This window comes from Colius striatus, chromosome 19 (assembly GCF_028858725.1).
Source record: "Colius striatus isolate bColStr4 chromosome 19, bColStr4.1.hap1, whole genome shotgun sequence".
Classification (NCBI taxonomy): Eukaryota; Metazoa; Chordata; class Aves; order Coliiformes; family Coliidae; genus Colius; species Colius striatus.
The window spans coordinates 1,603,153-1,627,312 of NC_084777.1; the positions used below are offsets into that span (position 1 = coordinate 1,603,153).

Below are 24,160 nucleotides of genomic sequence, written 5' to 3' on the forward strand. Positions count from 1 at the left end.
GAGTCAAAGTCATTCTCGGGGCTTTTGACTCCTTTTGCATCAGGTCTTTGTGATGCTGGGTTTGACTTTTACTTTCAGCTGAGGAGATCGGTTACATTCAAAGAGTTTCTACCTCTGTGATGAAATAATTTTATTTACAAATAAGTCACAAAATACTTCATGGCTCTGGAGGGTCTTGTGGGGTTAATTGAAAAATGTCCTTTGTTGTGGATGTGATGAACATGAGTGAAATTAAGGGCTGGATGGTACCGGAGTTCTGAAAATCTCTGAGTTATTTGGCATATGTTACAGATGTTGAGCTGACTGGAATGAAGTGCTGCTCTTTCCTCCTCACTGAATTTCTGTAGATCATGATAATTAAAATGTTTCAAAAATCTCAAGAATAGTTACCAAACATAACCAAGAATAAAGCATCACATCTAGCCCGAGTTCCAGAGCCCCTCCCTCTGTCCTGAAGCTACGATTCCCGTCCATTATCTTGTCATAGCTTATTGTGCTCAATTTTAATGAAATTTTAATAGCAATGTTGCAGTCATCACTGACATGAAAGTTTTCCAAAGGTTATTATACCCACAGGATATTTCCATTATGTTTTTCTTGTTTCTTCTTTTTCATCTTGACCAAATTCTGTTCTTTGGAATAGTCTTTGGTGACAAAGAGCATGGAACAGAAAATGGTGTGGTGACTTGAGTGACAAGTATTGGCTTATGATCAGAAGTAATCACTTGCAGGTTGTATTCTTTGGGAACATTGATTCCTGTAGTTATATAACAAGTCTTAAAAACTGCTGTGTTTGATAAATATCTTGGGGTTTATTTCATTTTATGCATTCTGCATCTAGATTTCAACATACAGATGCTGCATCTTTAAATACAAAACCTTTTTTTGCAGCGCTGCATCCTGCAGTAGTTGCTTTGCTGCCTTTAAAGCTCTTGTATTCACAAATGCTGTGCACAACTTTTACTTTGATATCCCAGAGTCTGAAAAGTCAATCTTTATGCTTTAAAAAAGAAAAAAATCAAATGCTGTGGCTCATCAGTCCTTACTGCTGTATGGGAAGGCCTGTAATATTAATTGGCTGTCAGATCCCTAAGACATAATGGATTAACGCGCTTGATCACAATGCCCTGTTCGGCAGCTGAAGTTTGCTGATGTCCTCAGCCTCTCTATTTAACACAATTACAAATATGCATTCAGGACATTTGAGTGGTTTGCATTTCATTAATACGATTTGAGCAGACAATACTAAGTTGCTGTTGGGCCTGCTCTGACAGCTAATTACTGAAATGAAGCGTGTACATGGCTAAGAAACAATGGAGCACTTGTCAGGGACATTAAAACAATGCAGAAATAGTGCCAAATCTTGGAATCACTCCTCTGAGCAGTTTTTGTTGTTTCTGCAGACCGACTTTGGGATGTATATTGTGGTGGTGAGTTAGACTTTAGGGAAATGAAGTTTGTTACTGTTGACTAAAATGCAGCATAGTTGTGTTTTGCCCTTTCCTCTGTTTAATTCTGATGCTTGTATATCCTGACTCAGATTGCTAAACAGACCTACCTCTTGCTTACAGACGTCACTGCACGTCTTTCCCCGTAACATGTCTGATGTAGTTATTTGAGTACTGGAGATACTGTGAATGTCAGACAATTTTGTAGCACTGTTTACAGGAAAAGCTCTCCCTGGCAGTTTGAAGGTGGAGAACAGGGAGAGATTTCTCATTGTCTCTTCCAGTATAAAAAAAAACACAGGCAATCTAGTGAGGTTTGTAACAGCAGAGGTTCAAAGTAAATGGGAAGGAGCTGTGCTTTGTGCAATGGGTAGAAGTCCTGCCCAAGTCCTTTACCAAATGATACTGAGGAGGTTTGTACTTGTTTGGGGAAAGCTTGGAGAGATGTTTGGGAGAGATCTCTGTTTGGGTTGATTTAATACATAAGCAACAGTGGACTTGGTAATACCATTTCTTGAGATGAAGATCTCTGTCTTGATAGAATCTGAGGGGAGAAGGCTTTTTGCCTTCCTGGTCTGTCCTGAACATCTGCTTCTGACTATACCGGAGACAGAACCAGGCAGATGGACTTTTCGTGTGATCAGTTATGGCCCTGCTGTCCTAAAACTGTGGGTTTCAGCTCTTTCTTGGTTTTTTGTTTTGTTTTTTTTATTGTATCAACTACTGAAGATGAGATGTGGCCAGAGGATTGTGTAACTAAAGTAAAAAAGAAAGAGCAAGAACTTGTTTCAGACACTGAATGGACATGCTTTCCTGTCCCATCCCCGTTTCAAGCATTCTGAGGTATTTAGTCACCATTGTCTTTCCGAGAGATGATGTTTCTGTTTAAAGAGGTGTGCGAGGCCTTTGGCATTGAGCACTGCCTGTACCCCTCTGCAAACCTGTGCACATGCCAGTCTAGAGTCAAAGAAGCTAAATTGTGTTGAATGCTGTGGAAGGGGGCTTATGTCAAGGCTGCTGTAGAAACCTGTATTACTCAGTGTGGTTTTGTCTTTATGAGATCTCTGCAGAATTATTGAAAATAATGATGCTGGGTATAATCCAATTCACCTGACTTCTGTATTGTTGTAGAGAAGGTGCTGGTTGTTATTGGAGATTGGAGATGTTAAGAGGAGTCTTGGATTACCAGTGTAGTTTATCTTGATGTGTGCATCCGGATCCCTGATTATAATGAGGGCCAGTGCCACCTCTGAGCAGCTCTTGTTACTTAATCTGCGTATCTCCAAGTCTATAAGTAACATGGAGACAAGGGAGTTTGTATTAAATACATTTGAGCCTTTATTACTTCATCTTACTCATCTTTCTGGTTTTGTGAGGCATTTTCCTTTTTAATCCTGAAACATTTCTGTTAGTAAATAGAAACAGGAGACTGAGGTGGTTTATTCAATCCAGTGACAGTAACAATCAGATAAATATGCTGATTTAATCATATTTGCAGTCTGGTGACCTCTACAAAATGCAACTCAGTTTCTTGATCGGTATCAAAATTCACCTTTTAAAATGTTCCACTTTTAACAACTCCAGAGTTTCTGCTAAGGTGCTTAAGAGATTTTGCTTTAGTATTCATTCACAAGCAATTCAAGAGTCTACTACAAGCCAGTAAAATGATGGCAGTAGAGGAATATTGTTGAATTTGAATTTAATCTAGTAGTTTTTGATTCAAATTTGCTGCTTCAGTTGGAGAGAAAAAGGCCAGTAGCCGATTGCCAGTAAAGGTTCTGGTTCTGCCTGATCAACTCAAAAATTCACGTTGAGGTGTTGAATAGTTTGCCATCCTTGCAATTCATTTTACAAAACAAGTTCCAGACTGAGCACTGCTTTCATGTATTCTCTCTCCATGGAAATTATGTCCTTTTTCTCATTTCAAATTAGAGGAGTACAATGAAATCCTTATTTTACATATTTATTAACAAGGCTTTCATCCCTGTGGTATTGTAACTATCCTCACTACTTTATGCAAAGAAATCACAAGGAGAACTCACAAACCTTTAGGAGGTAGATGTGATCACTCCTTTTCAAGCATTATTGCACGTATCTGTATTCTTCTTGCACGATGCTCAACCAACCATTCCGTACTGGCCTTCCTTTCCATACACTGTTGAGGACATGGATTTTTTAGGTTTTTTAATTCTGAAATAAATCACGTTACAGACCTCATGCCAAGGTCAGATCTCTTTGCATATCCATTGTTAGTGAACTGATGAGTGAAGAACTGGTGTCAGCTCCACTGTCTGGCATGTGGAGGGTTAAGGGAATCTTTAGCCTCACCAAAAAGTATTTGGTCAGGTACTCAGGTGCTGGAAATTTTCTTAGCAACATCAGTCACCTAGGAACATGATCATCTGCTGTTCTGGGGTAGAGATTACAGAGCTTAATGATTAGCTACTATAAGCTGCAGCTGATGCCAGACTCTACCCCCTTTACACCTAATTAGCCTCATTAATGAGCTCTTCTGCTCTCCACAGAGAGGGCTTCCTCCTTGGAATAGGAGGCAAAAATACTTCACCCAGGTAGATGTGCTGAAACCTTTAATTATTGCCCACACCTGCAAAGCCTTGTGTCTCTGACAGCAGCATTGCTTAGCTGAAATTGTGCTTATTTACAGTGACCACAGTACAAAGTATTAACTCTTTAGCACCTTAGGAATTGTTTTTAAGCTTTCAAAGTGTTTATAAAGGGGGTAAATCTAAGCATTGAAAATTTTGTTTAACCCTAAGAAATGAGTTTAAATTGCTCTTGAATGTCAAATATTGCATTGCCAGAACTAGCAACACTGTTAGGCAAGTTTCATTCTTTAAATGAGCAACTTTTGCACTGGAAGCAATGTCATTTTGTGGTGCTAAAATTAACCTGTGAAAATAATAATATAGTAATAAAATAGTAATCAATGCAGCAGCCAATAACTGAGAGAATTGAAACGTTCTGGTGTGATTCTTAGCTATAGCAGTTATTGGTAAGTGCTCCATTCTGGTGTTTAGAGTTCTTGAAACGTGATAACATTGTGTTGGGTTTATTGTTTATTTGTTTTAGTGCTAAAATAGTTGTGTAATGTATTTGTTGTGCCTTCGGGTCAAAGCAATTATGCCCATGCAGAGCAAATGTGTACATACATTTATCAAATAAGCTCAAAAGTCAGCTCAAGCAAGTGCTGCTTCTGGTTTTTAATAGAGAAAGTTCAAAATGCTGTTTTCTCAGTAACTTTTGTCACAGTAGCCAGCTTTACTGTGTTTGCAGATGGGAATGCCTACTCTAAAAATACCTGACAGCCATGGTGGGTGTACTGGGGAACATAGCCTTGTCCTGGGAGCACTTGGCTCTCTTGAAGCAAATGGCAAAGGTTGTTCTATGCTTATTCACTGGCTTGCTTTGCTTCTGGCCCCTCATTGCAGCAGGTGAAGCAATCAGAGAAGATCTTGGGCTGCAGGTTGCTCAGCCTGCAGGCAGCTGGAGTCACAAGTTGTGGCTCTTTCTGAGGAAGTTTGAGTCAAGGAATCTTTTTCTTGAAATTCATCTCCTGAACTGAATAGAAGCTCACGTCCCTCCTGTGGGGCATGTGCCATAGCTGTGCAGAGGGGTAGGGCTTTGCAGCCAGAGTTGTGAGATTTGTTAAGGTTTACTCCCCTTTGTTCCCCTCACAGACGTTCGTAGCAGGATGCTGAGCGAGATGGAACTGAAGTGTTCAGTTAAAAGGGAATGTGGAACAGAAAGCGTGTATGCACTGTGGAAAGAGTATTAAGAAACTGGAAGTAGGGCCTCACACTTGTGAGGTCACTGCAATAACAGACATCATTACTAGCAATTCTTAGGAATAGGCAGAGCAAAGTTTGGTTTAATTTATTAATAATTAAAACAGCATCAGACCTCACCCAACAAGATGTAACAATGCACCGTGTGAGTCACAGGTTCATGTGTGTTTTTCCATGAATGCAATTTGACTTGAATGCCAAAGTAAAGCACCAAAATGAGGGATTTCTCAAATATTTGGATAGTATCTTTCAATTGTTAGTGCTCCTTATAACTATTTATCACCTAAATGGGATTGAAGTTTGTGGACTCTTCAGACTGAAGTCTGGGCAGATCTGTTTACTAGGTGAGAGAGTCAGAGGTTCTGGGGTGGATGAGAGGGACTTTTACAAGAGAAGAATTATCATTGAGGGCATGTGGGTCTGGAGGGGAGCAGAGCTGGCGTTTCTGGCCCAGCAAATACCTGCCCATCTGCTCTCTGTCAGAATACGTTAGAAGTGCATCTGGATCCGTGCCCCAGAGTTTCAGCTCGGAGCGGGTCGTGCGCTTTGTCTCCACGACAACTCCAGGACCTGTGTAAACTGCTGCGCTCTGAGCCAGATGCTGCTCTGCACATGTGGTCTAATTAGATGGCATTTTTCCCCCCTCACAAAAGAGTTCACTAATTTTGCATGGTTTCCATGTAAAAGTGTGTAGCTGATATAATGGGAGTTGGGAGGAGTCATACGGCCAAACACTCGGTAATTGCACTTGCTGCAGAGCTCGGCTTCAGCGTGTGTGAGCTGCAGGTTTGCAGGAATGCAGAACAAATTCCCTTCGGTTGCTTCTTCATGGATTGAGCAAAACCTGTGGGGGAAGTGGTGAAAGGAAAAATCTGTTGGGTTTTTTTTTTCCTCACACCGGGTGCAACTCTCTGTTTATAAATACACCAGGAAGGAACTGGGGGACTGAGGCAGATTCCATACCTGGGAACAAACGCTGGCAGGACGCGGCATTGTCACGCTCTCAGAGGCACAGTTGCTTTCTTCTTTTTTTTTAAAGGGATTTGAATAAAAACTGCAAGAAGAGAGATGTTGTAGTGAAGAGCCTGGGGAAACAAAATCAAGCCTAACTTACAAAAAATGATACTCTGTTAAATGGCAGGATCCTCAGCCTATTGGGAGATGGGGGTAAGGGCTTCATTTAGTGCCACTGGTTGAGGATTTTTGTTAAAGGTAATTGAGAAGCAGCACAGTTTTTGTGATTACACTAATGTGGTTTTCTCTGTGTCTGGCCTTCTCTGAGCCTCTTCCTGACAAACAGTGAATAAAAGGCAAAGGGAGAATGAGGAATTCTCCTTTATTTTAAAAGGAACATGCTTTACTGTGCTTTTTTCCACCTGTGATAAGTAACATCTTGAGTGGCGTGGACTTGATGTCTCAGTTCTTCCCCAGAAGCTGTTTGGACAGACATGTCATATACTAATGCAGTATAGAGGAAAGCATCTTTGGTGTGGCAAGTTCTAGTTGTTCCCAAGCGTGGATGCTGTTGCATCTGTAAGAGTCTGGTGACACACATTGCTGATTTATAATCTTGCATATATGATAATAAAAATAGCAATCATACATGTGTATGCATTTGTATATCAAGTATTGACCACTTCATTTTCCCTCGAGACAGTTACATGACTTGAACAGAAAGGAATGAAACATTTTTCCAGTGTTCCTAATCCAGTGCCTTTGATTATCTCTCAGGGGATGTGATAAATTCCATCTCCAAAGTGACGTCTTTCCTGGCTGTGTATTTTCATGGCAACCATCGAGGCTTCCACACCAAATTGTCAAGTGGCATAACATGATGAGAAATCAAACCTTGGGGACCTCCATTATATCACTAACATTTACTTTGCCAGATAGTGTATGAAGGAGGGAGCATTGCATGTCGTGTTGTCTTTTATCCTGTGTATTAGCCTATCTACCAGAGACCAGACGTCTCTAACCTCAAATCTACTGAAAATTTGAAGTTTAATTCCATTATAGCCACTTTGTTTATGGAGACATTCTCTGACATTGCTTCAGTGAGGCTAAAACCAGTTCATTCTCCTTCTGCATCTATATTGGCACCTACATGTTTATATTAAAATGTCTTGAAAATGGCCATTTTATTCAATGTGGTTTTGGAGACCATGATATAAGGGAGTTCTACACATCTTGCACAAAAACATATATTCAACATATTAACTTGTGTGAATCTTGGAAACTTTATTATTTGTATCTTTTGGCTTTTTACTTGTATCTAAGAAATCAAAAGAAAACAAAACACTAATGTTTGTGACCTTTAGGCACGTTGGTCACTTCTCAGTCTTGGACAATCGTTTATTGGTTTTGCAGAGATTTTTTTTTCCCTATTTTAAGAAAATATTTTGTGTTCTTTTGAGTTTTAATAAATGCACAACAAAATGAACAAACAAAAAGCTTGTCATTTATCTCATAGCAAATACTTTGTGTAGATTGTGTTTCCCAGCACACTTCTGTACTTTATCATCGCATAAAATAAGTCATGTAAAGAATTGCACTGTAATTTTTCTCCTTTTTTGTATTGTCACTAATGCTCCACAATAGTTAAGAAAAGAAAAAAGCCTTTTTATTAAAGAGGACCTGAATTGGTAGCTGCTTTGCATGCAGAACATACTTGCTTCAATGGGAGTATTGCTCATGGAATGATTGTAGAACTAGGCCCTGAAATTACCTTGCTAGCTAATGATAAAATCGCATGCAGGCCACAGGGGTTTTTGTGGAATAAATATAAGAGTGGAACAATATACAGTACACATTATACCAGTAATTTAAAGCATATTCAGGACAAAGAGAGAGTTCCTAGTGCAGGCGGCATCATAGAGATTTGCTGTATCTGATAAAGATTAGGTTTCTCAGCTCATAATACCATACTATTACTTTTCTTTTGTTAGTCTTTCAACACCTACACTCATGCATTGACACAATATCAAGTAGGAAGAGGAAGAATAGCCGTGTATTTAAGGTACTGAACAGGGATTAAAGAAATTTCGGTTCTTTTCCCTGGCTCTGCCAGAGACTTTTGTGACCGTGTACAAGTTACTTATTATTTTCATGCCTCTATTCTTGATCTGTGAAATGGTGATTTTTTTTCCCTTTTCTATTTTTTTTTTTCCTCCAGCCCTAAATGCTTTCTTGCTGGCTTCTTTGCACTTTATCTTCCAGGCTTGCTTCTTGAGTTCTAGAGACACGAGGCTGTATCAGTTGCTTAGGGACGGAAATCGGCTGGCTGATGTAGGTGATTCAGAAACCAGGGCAGGCAATGGCTGGGATTAGCCACATAAACACTTTGAAAGGTGGTTTTGCTCTATTACACCAAAGTAGTTTCATTATTGTGAATATGAGTATGTGTCCTTTTACTTGGTCTAACATGAAAATGCCAGGTATCTTAATAAACTGAAAAGGTTTGAAGGGAGTAGCAAAAACATTGCTATGAGATATACATTTTTCCTAGAGAAACATTTTTTCCTTAGGTTCATCTTTTATTTGAAGTTGACTTTGTGCAAAGTTTGTCAGATCCTGTAATGGTGTTGGATATTACTGTCTGAAATAAAGTGTAAAGAGGTGTTGGTGAACTTCAACTGAATCTGTCAGTGTCTGAGCAGGTTTTTTACAATGTTTTAGCACAAATAAATCTTACTCTGTGGGTTTTTTCTCTACAAAAGTTTCATACTATTTTTAATACACCTAAAGCTTTTTTTATATGGAGGCATTTTTGGATGTTGTAGCTTAACAGCTTAACAATGCATTGCAATGTTTTACTATACATGCATTACTAGGGTTGTAAAAGAAGCAGAGTTGACAGAGTTCTAATTAGTGTTAAAAAAGATTTTGATGAAGTCCAAATATCTGCTGAGTTATGTTCCTTATAGTTGGCAGCATGGTGATAAATGTTAGTTATGTCTTCAGTAGTTGCAGGTAACAGATATGTGTCCTTTCTGAGAACACTTTACTTTTATTTGGATTTCGGTCGAGAACGTATTTGTTGATACGAGTCTGCTTTTCCTTCCTGCAGTCTAGCTCAGAGTTCCCCTTGGCATCGGGTTTTATAAAGGGAATTAGTTAAGGTAAAATTTTGGAAGGTGTTGCCCTCCAATATCTACATGAGCAAACTGGGTTACAGCCAGTTTTGACACATGACGTTTTGCAGGAGATGTTGATGTGATTAAGTGTTGTGATTGGTGTCAGTGATTCGATTGACTTACAATCACCTTTCTTCCTTTTATCTCTCCATCAGTGATATTACACCTTACTACAGGAGTTATCAGATCACATGCAGAATGACAGCTGTCAGAAATTCCACTTCACCAGCAATTACAAGCTTTTATAACTTAAAGAAATGGCCCATTTTCTTTGATACTGTAAATCTTAGAAGTATCTGTAAAAGTATAGATACTGTAAATCCATTTTTTAAAGAAAAAGGAAACAAAATAAAGTGATAGAGACATTCACTCTTGAAGTGTCTCTACCAGACTTTATATCCCCTGGTGAGAAACATGATAAAAAGTCTAAAATTGGACTGGTAATGGAAATGGGCATTTACAGGAGACAGTAAGTGTTTGGGCAGTACAGTCTGCGTTGCTAAATGCATGTTTTTTAAATGCTTTTCAGGATTACAGTTAATAGTGATTTGTAAGAACTCATAGTCTCTTTTTGAACAGTCTTGATGTAGCTCCCTTTACAAGAAGTGTGGTCAAATCTCAGAGCACACAGTTTCTTTGTTCCTGAGCAGCATCTTGAAATGCTAATAAAGCTACGGTATCATTTGCTTAATGCAGAGTATTTGATCTGTGCTTTCTTGATTCCATTATGACTGAGGCAAATGCAAAGAGCTTGCTGGCGCTGAACGTATGTACTGGTTGTGGGGAGGTTATTTGTCGTTGCAATTGCAAGCTGAATGAGCCAAAGTCCTATCAGGTGTCTGTCACCAATTTCAGATTTGCTTTATGGAATCCTGCTGGCTGACTGATGATCCTTCTTCAGCTGTGATGAGCTAATCTTTCCTTGACATTGTAATCACAGTTCTTGAAAGGTCTGCAGAGCAGTTGCTTGCCTTTGGTTGCTGTTGCATCTGACATTGACATATATATCCAGATCAGTAGGATCGTTCCTCTGTCTTAGTTTCATTGTAATTCTGGTTAGCATTAAGGATGGTGATTCCTAGAATATCCCTACAGGCTTTACTTTGTCATTTGCAACATAACCAATTTTAGTAAAGGATGTGGTTATTTGCAACATCTAGGTAGTAATAAAACAGTGATATATGAATCTGTGGCTTGTCATTGTTCTTGCTGTGTATTTGGGCTTTTGCTGCAGAGTATACTGACACTAGGCTTCCAGCTTGTAGACTGTCAGATTCTGTCATCTTGTTCTGCACCTTTAAATTCCACCCACAGTTATTCATTTCGTGGCTGGTTTACAGAGCAGCTCTAATGGCTTGTGTATTTATTAGGGAGGCTTTGAAAGAGCACCTACATGGTTTAAAGGCATGCATACAGCAGCACAAAATTCATTACTCTGAACCACATGCTGACCATGATAATGCAGAAGAGATTGCATATATCTTCCATGGCATAACTTTTAGGGTTGTCTAAACAGAGTCTTCAGGGTTGGGTTGTTGGGTTTTTTGTTTAGTTTTTTTTTACCCCGAGAATCCAGTTTTGTAGAACCTTTGCTTATGCAAGAGATTCGTTGTTGACCTGGTTTGAACCCTGTCTTTATCATCTTAGTGTTTTCACCACTGTCTTTAAAACTCCATTATCCAGATGCACACTTTGGTGTCTCATCTCTCGCAAGACTGGGAATAGACTTCCATGAGTTATCTTAGCACTGTGTCTTTCCAGAAGCATCATTTGTGTTTGCCTCTGACGCTTCCTCCAAGTCCTCCCCTAGACTGTGCTGTCTTCTGTCCCCCATAGCTTTACTCCTTTATATTCACTGTCAAGGTTATTGCCGTAACCAGGCAGCTGGCCTGTCTGCAAGTATGATAAGCCAGAGAATTCAGATATGAAATTTCTCTCACTGACAGTAGCTGTCTGCACAAGGGCTTGGACCCTCTGCTGAAAGAAAGTTTTTCTTTCTGAGAAGTGATTTCTTTGAAAGATGGGGGGGGTCACTGTACATGGGGTTTTTTGCAACATAGATAATTAAAGTCAGGCTTTATTTTTCAGTTTGATGATGACTTCTTAAAGTATAACAGCAGGTCTCGTGAAACTCTAGTCTGAAATACGTCCTAGACTCCTTGTGTTGTTCACTTGCTGCCTTAAGTAGTTTTAAAACCATTTCAATTTACTAGTAGGGCTGGTAACAGACCAGATGTGGGCTGAAACTTTTCAGCTCTGTGAGGGGCTGTGAGACAGCAGCACTGCCCTGATGAACTTGGTTATGCCATGTGAATATAAAGATTTATATAATGGGAAATTTGCAAAGACGTGAAGAAAAGGCACCTGTTTAACAACGTGTCTGGGAGTCTCAAAGCTTTGTCTTAGATTTTAAAGTTACTTCTCTTCTGTTAAGATTGCAGATCAGATATCTTTGAAATGTGTAAATTTTTGTATTGTTGGTGATCCAAACTTGAACATTAGATAACTCATGCCAAATCAGATTCCTCACAGAGTCACATTGTGCACACATTTACAGTGACTTCAGTGCCATGCCTTAGACACTGTTATGTAGTTATAGTTGGAGTGAGGAATAATGGATATTTAAGGTGTTAATGATTCAAGGCCTACATTCTAGTTGTTGGAAACAGCTAGTTCAGGAGCTGATGGGCTTATCGGGACAAGTTCCAGTTTTTTTACATGTGAGCAAGACCATTCATTTTACAAAAGATCTGCAGTTCTTAGCGTGTCCCCTCGTGTATAATGACACCTGTCAGTAAAAGCAGAGCTGATTAGCTTTATAATTTACAGTTAACTAAATCTGTCAAGAAAATGGTCTTATTGTCCAGCTTGTCTTTTTGTAATGAGGCTGTGGATGCGGGTTAGCAACAGTGTGTTCACCCTTCTCGGGGTCAGGGGGGATGGGAGGCACTAATGCACTCTGAGCTGGAAATCTCACGCTTGGCCTTGATGATTAAAGTTTTTTCTATCATCTAGCAGCCATTGAGCCTGAATTGTCTCTTAAGATGTCAAAAGGTCTAATCAATCTAATGAACAAACTCAATTATTAGTACTTTGGGGAAGGAAATGTGTTAACATTGTAATAATCTGGGCTCCCCTGGCTGCAGTGTGTGCGTTTGTAGCAATGGCACAGAGCTCGATGGTAAGAGAAGCTGGTGGCATTGTGCTGGATGTACACTGCATCAGAGGAAGCTTCTGTGTGCCAGGGTGCAGTTCTTTCCAATGTTGCTTGTTGGCTTTGAAGTGGTTTGTAAGTGAGGATTAAATGAAAACTAAATCTGCCTCTGATGAATGTGGATTAATCTACACTTTTCTTCATGTGTTCTTCCCAGACCTTTTCACATTCCAGATTGTATCTCTGCCAGACAAATATTTTTCAGGCATCATTTGTTACGTTCTGGTAGCTGAATTTGGTGGGAAAGCCTTTTTCATCCTGGTCAAGTAGATGTTACATCCTGTTGTCTGTTGTACTGTTGCCTGGGCCCTGCTTGGAAAGTGTCTGTCGCTACAGTTTCTGTAGTAACAGATGCATTTGCAATCTCTGAGGATTTTATCTTACTAATTGCAGTGCTCTGTAGTATCCTGACTTCTCCTTCCTGGTACTCAAGAGAGAATTTAAAGAAATCTCAAGTGGGATGGCAGTAGCTGGATAGAATGTATTAAGTTCTTGCATGAGGAGCTCATATTACTCCAAATTGTCAGTCCCACCTCAAAATCAACGAATGGCTTTCTCCATTTGGCAAGTTACCTCAAGGTCTCGTTTTGACACTTCCATGTCATGCAGTTCTGTCCCTTTCAGCTGTCTGTTGCCATCACGTCATGATCATGATCATCAGCACGGTCATTTAAATGCATTAAAACCTTTCAAGTGGTACATACCTTGATTTTGGAGAGAGAACTTTGTCGTAGCAGTAGTCAGTGTGCCATGGATACTGTCACCAGTGTCTTGTATCCCAGGAACACACCAGCCAGACCTGGTTTTCCAAATATTTTTCCTTTGTTTACTTTGAAACAGAGTGTCTTAAGATTCCTTTTCCTGATGAGACCAAAGCCAGATGAAGTGTCCAAATATATTTTAATATGAGTATGAAAAACCCTCCATATTAATTATACATCAGCATAATTTTATCATTATTTGTTACTTTCTTGGTTTTAATTCAATAAATATATTTACTTCTACATTGGGTATTTGTAGCTTTAAGTGTGCAGGAAATGTGTGCCCTTATGGCAGATGCACAGCAGACTTCAGCATTAACATAACTCATTAAAATATGATAAAAGTAGATCTGCAAAACAATTTCTGTCTTTTGCCAACAAGGTTGTGAAAAAGGGAAATTTCATTTATTCAGTATATGAAAGTCTACTTTTTCTGAACTGTGGAGAGAACAGAGATGTTTCCAACTTATTTGTTCAGGTTAACTGGCTGGGTCTACTGAATCTGCAAACTTCAGATGACTGTGTCCCCTGTTTTGAGGACATCAAGTACAATTACTTTTTTGGATTATGAAAGTTCCTTCACTAGCACTAGCAAAAAATGTGCATAAACCAAATGTGCTTTATTTTGATGGTAAGCATTTTGCCAGTTTCCAGCCTGGTTCTCAGTCATATGTTTGAAACCTGCAAATAAACTACAGTTTCCTCGGTGTTATTTAAGGCCTACTTTATTTATCTATTTATTTTGGAAGGCAAGTAGATAAAATTACAACAGTGAATTCAAATGGATTCAGATAAAGCTTATTCAGTGTTTAATGCTCTGAACTCTACAGGGTGAACCCATCACTTTTTGTGAAGAAACATTCGTGTCCCATCGTTCTGCTGTCATGAGGCAGTTTCTCCAGAATGCCATTCAGCTCCAGCTCTTTAAGCAGGTACTGGCTTAATTGTTCTGATGTAGAAGCAGATTCTTTTACAATGCGACATGGGTTTTTTGAGGAAAAATGGGGTTTCTTGGGGACTCTTTCCATATTCCTTGATCTGTCAGACACTTATTGAGGAAAATTCATGTACTCGGCAGCACCTTCATTCCTGCTTCCTGGCTTTTCTCAGATTCAGGTGATAAGGCTTTCTGCATTTTAAGAGTTAGTATTTGTTTCCCCTAAAGGTCTCTGTGCTTAGCTAGACCTGGTATATCTGCTGTAAACTTGGTACAAAAAGCATATGACTGTTTAACAGGATATTACAGCTTCAGGAAAGCAAAAATCCTACATGGATAGACAAACTGATGAAAGCTGGGTTGTTTTAGTGAGGCAGCTTGCCTTTTGGCACTGGTGAACGTTTTGCCGGTTTTGGTTGTGGTTTTGTTCATTATGAGCACTGGGGTTATTCTAGCAAATGCAGAATAAAGTGTTTCTGAAAGTATGGAGGCTGGGATGGTTGATTCGTTTACACTCTCTTTCATGCCGATGTAGTTCATTGATGGCCGCCTGGATCTCCTGAACTCTGGTGAGGGCTTCAGTGATGTTTTTGAAGATGAGATAAATATGGGAGAATATGCAGGTAAGAAATGTTGTGTTTTAAAGCAATTTCAGTCTTTGTTCTTGACTTACTGTGTATGGGCCATCGTCTTTGTGGTTACTCACCTAAATAACCGAGGCTGCAATGATCCCTGTAGGTTGAAGTGTCTTAAATTTTTGTCCTGTTCTATTTCTGTACTGTTCCTGCTCCTAGAACCATTAAATGCCAACACTTCATGCTGGTAGTTTGCTTTCTGTTTGGTAGAGACTGACTGTTTGTTTTTGTGATTCTGTCTAGGTAGCGACAAACTGTACCATCAGTGGCTCTCTACAGTAAGGGTAAGGACACAGGATTCTTCTACCAAGCATTCCTGGGCCACTGCACAGTTCTGTGTGGCTGTTTGGCCTCTCTATCTCCTGGGTTTAGTGCTCTAGTTGGATAAATTAAAAGTGTAAATATTTTTTGAGAATAATGCATGGTTCTAGCTGAGAGTTGGCAGCTGAGTTTAAAATGGGATGTATCAAAAGCTATATTTCTGGTTTATTGGTACAAATCTGGAGGAAAGATTGAATTGTTAACTGACAGAATTGAGTTTGGCAACATTCTGTTTGCCTGTTGTCTTGGTTCTGAATGGAATTCTGCTCCTTACAGAAATCACTGGGCTCAATATTATCTGCATCATTTTGTATTAAACATATTTTTAACAGTCATGCAAAAACTCCATGTAGTTACATAGGTGATTGTCTCTCCATAAATATATACAGACAGGTAGGGTGACAAGTAGTTTTAGAACTGTAAGAAAGGGAAATGACAGAGAGTGAATACAAAAATATGTGTGTCTCAATTCAGCAGTTTATAGGTTTTGTTGAAGATCAATTGGCACGTAGTAACAGGAGCAGTAAATGTTACAATTCTTTGCATCTCATCTCTGGAACTATAATTTTGCACCAAAATAAGAAAGTGTTCAATTCTCAAAGGTTTTATTCCTTGGACTTTACCCATCTCCTGCATCTATCAAATGAGGTACTGTACAGCAGTAGTAAGGTGTCTGAAACACTGACCGTAACAGGTTAATCTGTCTGACATACTGCTGTCTTAATGACTTTTATTAAGTTCACCACATGCAATTCAGCTTTTCTAGCATTAATGTCTATGACTGTAGTTAGATTTCATTTTCCCTCGATGTGTCCCTTTATCAACTGCTTAGATCTTAAAAGGGGAGCATGCTTCTGATAAATAGTCATGTGGGATCATGAAAAGGAAAATAAAGAGAATGGATCAGAATGGATGTCCAGGCTTTGCTGAACTTGGGCTTTCTGCCCAGACATTGACTGTTTGCAGCATGCTTTTGTCTTAAACTTTTAATGCAGTGTACAGGACACCCTTGAGGGTGAGTGGAACAATTACAGAACACTGCTCTGTGAGATGACTTATAAGACAAGAAGGTCTTGGTATTAGTGCACACTGACATTTTTATTTCCAGACTGCTGTATTGAGCAGATTTGAGGTGCCTCTGGGAAAAATGGGAAGCATTTAGTATGTTTTTACTTGTGTTCTTTTTTCTTTACATTTACTATTGTAATAGTCAGCTCTGCTAGCAGTCATAGGAAACACTTTGGTTTTGTAAGAGTGCTGGATTTTACATTGCTGTTTCCTTTAAAGAGCTTTGATAAAATTTGTTGCATTGTTACTATAATTACAGAAAGGAAGTGGAGCCATTTTAAATACAGTAAAGACTAAGGCTAACCCTGCTATGAAGACTGTCTATAAGTTTGTAAGTACCAAGTGCTGGCTTACTACTGAGATAAGAGTCTAATTATGATTCTGCTGTAACTTTTGAAATGAAACTCAAGACTTCAATTCACTTTTATTGGACTCACAAAATTACTTAAAATACACATTCATCTAAATTTCAGTTTTAATGGAGAAGTCATTTTAAAATTGAGACATAATTGAAATGCAGAGGGGGAAGGTGACTTGTGATTTCTTTTCAAAGAACAGATGATAAATTCTATTTATTACATAGAACTATTTCTGGGAAATAGTGCCTATGTGCTGTACTGAGCAGCTCTACCATCTCATCATTACTCTGCTGGAAATCATTGTTCCCTCAGGTTTCTCTGCTTGCAGCTTCATGGAAATCAGGGAATCCTCTCATTTGCCAAATTGTTTCCGTCTTTTCTAAATGTCAATTAGTTTTCCCTAGAGATTTCTTATACCTGCTTATTTAGAGCCCAACTTACTGAGTTATTCTTCAAGTGAAAATGTTTTCAGTTCTGTGAACAGCTAGCAGGTTACTGTGTTATCATGTGTGGCAGCCAGCTTCGCTCTGCAAGATGAAACAACTGAAGAAACAAGCGGGGATTTCTTAGAAGCTCAATTTTAGGAACTAATGCTACAAAAAGAATTGAGATAACAATCCACTTTTGTTTTCTCCTGCCTTCCTCCAGCCTGGGAGAGATGAGTATGATGAGATTAGCTCTACTAAATGGAATTGCATCCAGAGTACTGCAAGGAGAAAGTTTGCAGGCTTGCTGTTACTGTTGGTTGTTAACTTATAGCAAAGATAAATATTTAGAGGGGAAAAATGAGGGTGTGGAATGCAAAACGATGAAAGGTGTCTCTGGCATCAAAACAGAGACAACACAATTTCTGTGGTGACTCTGTGTGTGGTTGGTGGTGGATTTTCTTTGTTTGGGTTTTTTTCAACTTCCTATTTGTTTTAGCATGTTTTCAGTGTTCTGTTTTAATTGTTTCCTTGCCACATTGAGAAACTAGAGAAGGTGAATCTTGATGCACTGAAATCAAGCATTGTCACTGCTGGAAATAGAAGGGGAATTTAACTGAAATTAATTTTTCATGCAGGCAAAAGATCATGCAAAAATGGGAATAAAAGAAGTGAAAAACCGCTTGAAGCAAAAGGTACTTGAAGTTCTTATTCAAAATGTATAAGCACCACGTATGAAATACTTAGCCACCAAAAGCATTATGTGATCAATAGGAAGCTGTTTGATACAGTGTTGTTAGCACACTTCAAAATGCATTACCAGCTGTCCTGGACTTTTCACACTGTTATAAATATTCACAGACAAAAAAACCTGTCTTCAAATACATTAAGGCTCTGACTTAAACCCACAAAAGCCAGAAAATTGAGTGTTCTGTTTGGAGTTGTCCCTCTCATGTCCTGTGGAAGGGGCCTCTCCTGTGAACTGGGAGATCTTTCTTACACTAATGGCAGTGAACTTTTTGCAAATGGCAAATTGGTGTTATTTCTGTAGTAATCTCTCAGCGAAAATAGTGTAGTGCCTGCCACTGGGAAGAGGATTTATGTGTTTCACAAGTGTCTGCTGCAAAGTTTGGGCATAAAGGAATTAAATTAGAGTTGGTGCTCATTTGAAATTTGAATTATTGCTTAAAAAAATACTCAGACTGTTTGTTGCTTTCCAAATCTGTCTTTGTTTGTAAACAGTGCAATTCCAAGAATGCTGAATTGTGTTTGAAGAATGCACTACCCAATACTAATTGCTCCTTCTAAGCCAGAAGTGTGGTCATATTGATACATACTTTATGAATGAATGAATGGATAATTCTGCCTCAGGTTTAGTTCAAATATTCTATTTATTCTACAAAGCAGAGCTACTAGAGTCTTTTGGGAAAACAGGAGAGCTAGCTTGCTAATAGAGCTGAAGTTCTTCTTCAGAAATTATTATTCAATCTGTTGCATAATAGTTTTGGTCTTTTTTCTCAGTCTGTGCTGTCAGGATATTTCTTCTCTATATTTCCACTGGCACTGCAAATGTAGCCCTGTGGCACAAACTGAAATCTACCTGAACGTGTCTCAAAATGTTCACACAAAGGGATTATTGTGCAGACAGGTTATGAACTGATGGGCTTAGCTGTGTGTGCAATGCAAAGGCTGTTCACTCCCTCAGTGCTCTAGCAGATTGCTGGAGATTTTCTGAGGAAGAGAAAGTTGCTTCAGTCACTTTTAGTGCTATTTTGTTTTGTTACACTTACTGCTTTAGAGGTGACCACTCTAAGTAAACAGGGAAATATTAGAAACATGAGGCACTTTTCTTGTACAGGGATTTTTTTATGTAATTCCATGTGTTTTGCTTCTGGACATAACCTTCATGAATAATAAAATCTTTGGCCTTCTCATGTGCATTTCTAAAGCAGTTGGAGCTGTGTAAAATGACCAGATTGTTTTGCTGTGTTTTAAATGCTAATATAATTGTGTGCTATTCTGTGACATTTGTATAAAAGGCTGAGAAATGTCTCATCCATTCACTGCTTTGTTTTATTATCACTGTTGTGTTGCAAGTCCTTCAAGCAGCAAGCATTCTTCTTAAAAAACACACATAACATTGACAAATCAATGGCCCACTTTTGTTTCAGCTCCTTATTATGTGACATTTCTGTAAGTAAGATGGTTAAACATGATTGTTCAACAGATGCTTTCACAAGAGCTTAAAAGATTCCTATGAGTAGTTGACACATACTGCTTTACCTCTCCTTGATTAGGTCTGTTGTTTTCCGTCCTGCCCTCTTCTCCATTGAGACTGCAGGAGAGAAGGGTAACTTGGAAATGAGATGTTGCTGTGTTTAAAGCAATGCAAATAGCAAAAATTATTTCAGTCATCCTCATCATATTTTTCATATAAAGGTCTGTGCTGCTCTCTTGACAACTCTGTTAGTGCATCCTCGCTAATTCTGAAGTGGGAACTTCGTGTGTTTCCCGTGTTTACTTTCCCGTGTGTGCAAGTGTTAACTCTTTGGAATTCTGGCACCATAAAAGTTTCATTTTTGCCCAATTTGGGATGCTAATCTTTCGTCTTCTGAGGGTAACCCAAGGTTATTTTTGAACTGAACTTATTATCTCCTGCATTTTAACATATTATTTTCCATTATAAATACCAAAAGTATGCAGGCCACTGGTAGGGAAAAGTCCAATATAAACATCCTTTTTTCAGCCTTCCCTGCCAAACACGAGCAGCTTCTGTACAAGATAGGATTTAAAAATGCAATAAAGCTAGAGGTCTGCTTCCTACAACTCTGCATAGCAATGGTGACCTCTTAAATATAATCAAGAGCCCATTTTGCCCTTGGTCTGCTCCAGTCTTGGGTTTGAATTGCAAATGAGAAGTGCAGGATTGACCTGTTGAGAGGTCACCGTGGTGTGTGTAAGGTCCTCCTTTAATATGATAGTAGAGATTGAATGGGGCTCTATTTCCATCCCTTGTTCATTTGTGGTATGGTATTTCAAAGCAACAGAAATAGTTTTCAGAGGATTCTTATGAGTGATAGCAAATAATTGTTAATAGATACAACACAGTGGCTTTATTTTATAGCTGATACAGTACTTTTTTCTTTTTTTTCTTCCTGTCCTTTTATTATCTTTCTGTTTTTCTGCAAGGGCTGATTTCCCATCTCACAAATGGACCATGGTGGGCAAGTCACTCCCTTATTGGCTCGTTTGAAGCTTAACTACATAACATTAGGAAGAAGAAGGAATGTGAATGGTACCATCCTCAACTTTCAGTAAGGAGAATGCAACTTACTGAAAGCTGTGGATAAGACAATTTGTACAAATGGTTGGGCACTTGGCGTTAATGTATTCAACACTATTTGACTTCCTAGAGTGGCTCTGGTTAATGCCTGTTATCAATGGGCTGTTGTCAGTGCTTTATTATCAGTACAGCTCGAAACAACCCATGTGGAGGGTTATAAAATAACCTGAAGAATCCTTCTAGATGTTCTGGAATGTGGTTTTTTGCTCTTCTAATAGACAATGTTTGTTGTCCATTACAAAAGGTTCCTAGAAAAATATTAATGCATATTTAAACAGAAGAAAGCATTGTCCATCTTACAGGGTAAACTTTACATATCTGTAAGTAGATACCTTACTCATTCCCCAACGTTCCTCCTTTAAACTAAAGCAGTAAGATTTCACCTGGACAAGACAGCTGTTAGGGGAAGCACTGTTTATGGAGGTAATTATGGAGGGTGAGAGATCATTCTCATTCTCTGGTAATCTGTAAGTATCTTTTTTCCTCAGGAAAAAAAGTGTTTTGTTTTTGATAACATTCTGAAATGACACTGTTCTTCATTCAGAAGTCACCGAAACATTGCTAAGTTTCTTCTTTTCTGGAGAGTTGATTCAGGTGCTGAGCAACTCAGCACCTTCCTTTTATCCCCCAGTTTTTGGAAGGGATAGTTTGTGATTTTTGTTGTTCTCCTGAATAATAGATGTGGTTTAAGCTATTTCAGGAATATCTTGCTGGCTTATACCAAATCCCCTTTTTTGGGAAAAGTCAGACTTGAGATGTATAGGCAGGTATGATGCACTGCAGCACAAAGGACTGCTCCTGAGCACCAGCCCAGCTGGCACACTTACCCAGCAGTGTGGGAGTGGGAGGGAGCGTTCTGGGTGGTAAATGCTCTCCCTTGGTTGGGGTACACAGATCTACTTCTCTTTTAGTACCAGGAATGGGTGCTGCTTTTTTTTTAAGGCCTGCTTGCATTGTGATCCACTGCAGTTCTTCGGTCATTTGTAGTGCTCAAGCTGAAGAGCTGCTTTTATCAGTAGGTACCTTGTGAGCCTCGGTACCTTTCTGAAGCTGAAGTCCAGAACTGGAGAATCCTGTTTTCCTATTTGTGGTTTTATCTCCCTGTTTGTCTTGTACCCCCCATTGACTTCTGAATAACTGTATTGAAAGTCTGACTGAACTGAAGGTATGTCACAGAGTGCTTTGAAGGACTGTTGTCTACTTCACAGAATTCCCAAACACTCTGACATTTAATATTTTAAAGCTGCTTGGAGCTCTTATCTAGGGCATTTAAAATCTGATTTCTCTGTTTAGCTCATGTGTGTTCTCATTGAAGGTAGAAAACAAACCCTTGTGAAGCAAATTTTGCTTTGATGGCTGAAGCTGTGGTGTTGATTTGTCTGCCTTTGGGGGCTTTTGAGAAAAAAAAAACAGAGGTATGAAATCATTTTGTTCTTGTATTTTATAAAGTCTTTTAAAAAACAGTAATTTTGACTGAAATCTGCTGCAGTTTCCTTGGAAGCCTGAACACCACACACAGTGGAAATAAGCTTAAGGAACATGTTCTCCTTTTTAGACAGTTGTATCATCAGAGAAGTAAAGCAAATCTATAGCAATAAAAGCTGCAAGGATTTGCACTGATCATTATCCATCTACGGGGGTTTTGCTTAATGACTCGATCTCACTGTGTCCTTTCTCTCTTCCCATTCCCTGGTGTCCAAACTTTTGCATCTGTTTTACGTTTTTTCTGGATTTTTGCCTGGATTGGGAGATACTTTGCTTTCTGATTCCCAGCTGTCCATTGCCTAGGTTGGAGTCACAGCTCCAGGTGGAACCCTGACACCTCTGAAGTGCTGGCCATGTCCACCGTGCACTGCAGGCTTTGCTTTCTGGCACGTACAGGGGTCTGAAGCTTGGTGCACATTTAATGTGGCTGTGTGGAGATATGTAACTAAAGTTTCTACTCAATGTCATTACGTTTCAGAAGTGTGTACATTGCTGCTGTAGCTTCTGTGATACCAAAACAGACCAGAGCCCTGGGTAGCTTGTTGCTGTTTTGGAGCTGAAGTATGAGTTTGACAGCAGCTTGTGTTTCTCGTTGTTGTTTTGGGGCTCTTTGTTACTAATTCAGTGTACTTTGTTGTATTTTTTAAAGAGCAGATAGCCCTGTGCAGCTGGAGGGCAGGGGGACAAAAAAGTTTTTCTCTCTAGTTTGACCTTAACGAGTTGTTAATTTCCCCACGATCCTTATGCCCATATTGGTGAACCACTGTTCTACCAGCTGGATCTAAAAAGGTCTCTCAGGTTCTCTGTGGAGCAGACAAAGCCCCTTAGAAAGTCCATCCAGCTTTTTCTTTCATTTGACCTAAACACATTAGGTCAGTCTGTGTCCAAAAGAACCATTTCTAATTGGCCATCAGCTTACATGTCTCATTATTGTACCTTAGCAAGACGGAAACTTGAGGGGGCATGTCAAAGGTCAGTGAATCAAAGCAATGTCTATGTCAGCAGCCAACCTTAGGTCAGTCTTGCAGAGCTACAGTGTGTGCAGGTTTCTCTCTATATTTACCAAGCATTATTTCCTTGACATTGTTGCCAAGGGATGTAAGGTTTGGGGCCCACTGCGTTACAGACTGTTTCTCTACTGACTTTCAAACTCTTTTCTCCTTGTCTGGTTCCTTATGTCTGCATGCCTTTGTCTTTTTCAAAACCTAGTTACATATACCATCCATACACTTGCCAGGTCTTCTAACCTAGGTTGCTGGGTCACTTTACTTCTGAAGACAAGGACTAATGTTAAAGGCAAAAGAAAAGCAAAACAAAAAAGCATCCTGCTAGGCAGCAGTTTGTTTTATACAATCCTCTGAAGGCATATTCAGTGTACACTAAGCTGTTAGCAAAGCTAACTAAGCTGAGAGTTTCGTGTCTCCGGCCACTTCCACAAGTAATTGTTCTGCTACAGATAATTCTGTGAAGTACATGAATAGAATTACTGGTTTTGTTTAGGTTTGCAAAAAGCACAATAGCCCTGTTCTCAGGTTCCTGTTTATTTCTAGGACAGAAATATAGAGCTGTGGTTTTTTTTCTCCCTATATTTTTCCTGGCTTTTGTGTGCTTAAGTGAGCCATTTTATTGCATTGGCATTAGGGAGGGTTGTTGTGAACAAGCTGATTGACAAAGTGCAACGAAATATTTTATTCTAACGATGTTTTCTTTTCTGTACTTTGGTGTTTTTTTCCCCTAACATCAAAACTGTTAGTCAGCATTATCCTCTGGTGTCTCCTTTGTGCCCCTTACCCCTAATCGAGAATGTTCCTGGCCATGCTATTCACCTTTTCCTACCGTACAGGACATTGCTGAGAATGGCTGTTCTGCAGCTCCAGAGGAATCCCTTCCTCGGACAGCACCTTCTCCATTGGTTGAAAAGAAGGACCCTAAACTAAGAGAAGACAGAAGACCAATCACAGTACATTTTGGTCAGGTATGTCTTAGTGTTTCTGTAACTTATTTGACTCGGCAAAAATAGTTCAGAGAAGGATCACAATAAGGAATACAGCAATTGCTTTGGCATGTTTTATAACTGCATTATGTTGTTGATTTATTTTGGTTGCATCTGTTTAAATGGCACTCTAAAACCTGATTTTTCTGGGGTTTACTGGTTGGTTCTATTCAGACAGTGATAAGTTCTGAGCATAATTACTGTGGCAGTTTTCTAAACCATTGTGCTGGTG

General features: G+C 39.2%; 1 protein-coding gene across 5 annotated transcripts in view; it reads left to right on the forward strand.

Annotated features, from left to right (window-relative positions):
• Positions 1-24,160, forward strand: part of DENND1A (DENN domain containing 1A) — a 177,557-nt gene that overhangs the window by 123,455 nt on the left and 29,942 nt on the right. For 4 of the 5 annotated variants that reach the window (XM_062011582.1, XM_062011584.1, XM_062011585.1 and 1 more), the window contains exons 14-19: positions 14,193-14,294; positions 14,835-14,922; positions 15,178-15,218; positions 16,583-16,654; positions 17,746-17,802; positions 23,779-23,910. The exons of the other annotated variant lie outside the window; for it this stretch is intronic. In XM_062011582.1, the coding sequence (XP_061867566.1) occupies positions 14,193-14,294; positions 14,835-14,922; positions 15,178-15,218; positions 16,583-16,654; positions 17,746-17,802; positions 23,779-23,910 (492 nt within the window). The remainder of the gene's footprint in view (positions 1-14,192; positions 14,295-14,834; positions 14,923-15,177; positions 15,219-16,582; positions 16,655-17,745; positions 17,803-23,778; positions 23,911-24,160) is intronic. 5 annotated transcript variants of the gene reach the window in all.